We start from the raw sequence: 1,768 nt of genomic DNA on the forward strand, positions 1-1,768 counted from the left end.
ATCAGTGGAATAAGGCTCTTTTAACCTTCTAATATAAACCATACTTAGTGTTGCAGTTGTCGCACATCTAAAAAACAAACTCAACTCCGTAAGAGCTTTTTAAATCGCAACTAAATAATAAAAATTAAAGGAGTATTCCATATAGTATGTAACATTAAACGTTTTCTAAAGGCCGCATTAATTTATACTCTCTCCGTCTCTTTTCAAACTTCTTATTTGCTTCTTATACGTTTGCCAAAACACTAATTCAATTTTTAATATATCTCTAATTGTACATAATTAAAAATTATAAAAATAAGATATAAGTTGAGATAAATGAAACAAAATTTTTTTTGACTATGTTTTAATTTATTAATTCAGAATAAATTAAAAATTAAAATTGTTGATAAAAAAATAGTACTAGAAAAGCAAATGAGATATTTGAATGAAACGGGGAGCACAATTTTAAAGGTGATTATATCAAACATATATATTTTGTTTTACTTATAAATACCTTAATTAATTAATATACATAATACATGATAATGCCATAATAATTCCTTAAAATTATCACAATTAGGTAAGTCACTAAGCTAGCTAATAATGATTTCAAAATTAAAATTTGGCTTCGGTCGTTTAATATTCTTCTAGTGCGGCTAATAAAGATGTACGTGGCGCCTAATGTCCTACGTCCATCTCCTATAAATAAGTTTGTCATGCACGACTTACCCCTCAAACCACTCTTATCTTTAAAAACTAACAATTTTGACACCTTTAATTTCTTTCACTGTTAGTAATTAACCTCATCTCAGCTCTTAACAATGGATCCTCATCCTCCCCAAGCAACACGAACACGAAGAAACTCCATTGAGCTTGAAACAGTCCTAGCCAACAACACATACGAAGAGCCTAATAACCACCAACAGATTGACGCTAAACAAACTGATCAAACTCAAGACTTTGACTACACAAAAAGGGCACAATGGCTACGTGCTGCAGTTCTAGGAGCCAACGATGGGCTAATGACCACAGCATCACTAATGATGGGAGTTGGTGCCGTCAAACAAGATATGAAGGCCATGATCTTGACTGGTTTTGCGGGCTTGGTAGCCGCAGCATGCAGCATGGCAATCGGCGAGTTTGTGTCGGTGCACTCACAGCGTGATATTGAGGTTGCGCAGAGAAAAAGAGAGAGTAAGGCAGGTAATCATCAGGTGGGGGCGGAGGCTGAGGAAGGATTGCCTAACCCCATACAAGCTGCATTTGCATCGGCACTAGCAGTTGCGGTCGGGTCCTTGGTGCCGTTATTGGCAGCATTAGGTGTTAAAAATTATAAGGTGAGGCTTGGGGTGGTTCCCGCAGCTGTTACGGTGGCTTTGCTAGTGTTTGGGTGGTTAGGTGCGTATCTTGGGAGGGCATCGCCTCTAAGGGCTTCCTTTAGAGTTTTGTTGGGCGGTTGGTTTGCGATGGCTATTACTTTTGGCTTAACCAAATTTATTGGGTCCCGTGGGTTTTAAGATACTAAGAGCATAAAACAACTCTCATACCACCAAATGTATGAAACCCAAAGTCTTAAGGGTTTAATAATACACTTAAAATTGATAGATAAATAAAATGATTGTACGTTTTGCTATAGTGAACTAAGCTAGGATCCAAGTTTAATTATGGTTTCTGATTATTAATTATGGGAGCTTTGTTACTCAAAAGTGAAAAATCATATGTAATGAGGCTTCTTATTTTGTTATAGTGTCCTAAATGTCGTTAATAATTATTGGGACCAAGGCAAAAT

The 1,768-nt window shown here is 36.1% G+C and overlaps 1 protein-coding gene across 1 annotated transcript; it reads left to right on the forward strand.

Moving 5' to 3' along the window:
* The first annotated feature begins 734 nt into the window (after positions 1-734).
* Positions 735-1,496, forward strand: LOC130802922 (vacuolar iron transporter homolog 4-like). The gene has a single exon (XM_057667041.1). The coding sequence runs from the start codon at positions 801-803 to the stop codon at positions 1,494-1,496; it is 696 nt and encodes a 231-aa protein (XP_057523024.1). The 5' UTR covers positions 735-800.
* Positions 1,497-1,768: the final 272 nt, after the last annotated feature.

The sequence above is a fragment of the Amaranthus tricolor genome, chromosome 16 (assembly GCF_026212465.1).
Source record: "Amaranthus tricolor cultivar Red isolate AtriRed21 chromosome 16, ASM2621246v1, whole genome shotgun sequence".
Lineage (NCBI taxonomy): Eukaryota > Viridiplantae > Streptophyta > Magnoliopsida > Caryophyllales > Amaranthaceae > Amaranthus > Amaranthus tricolor.

Excerpts from the sequence above, each read along its gene's own strand:
- LOC130802922 (XM_057667041.1), top strand. The coding sequence starts at position 801 with ATGGATCCTCATCCTCCCCAAGCAACACGAACACGAAGAAACTCCATT.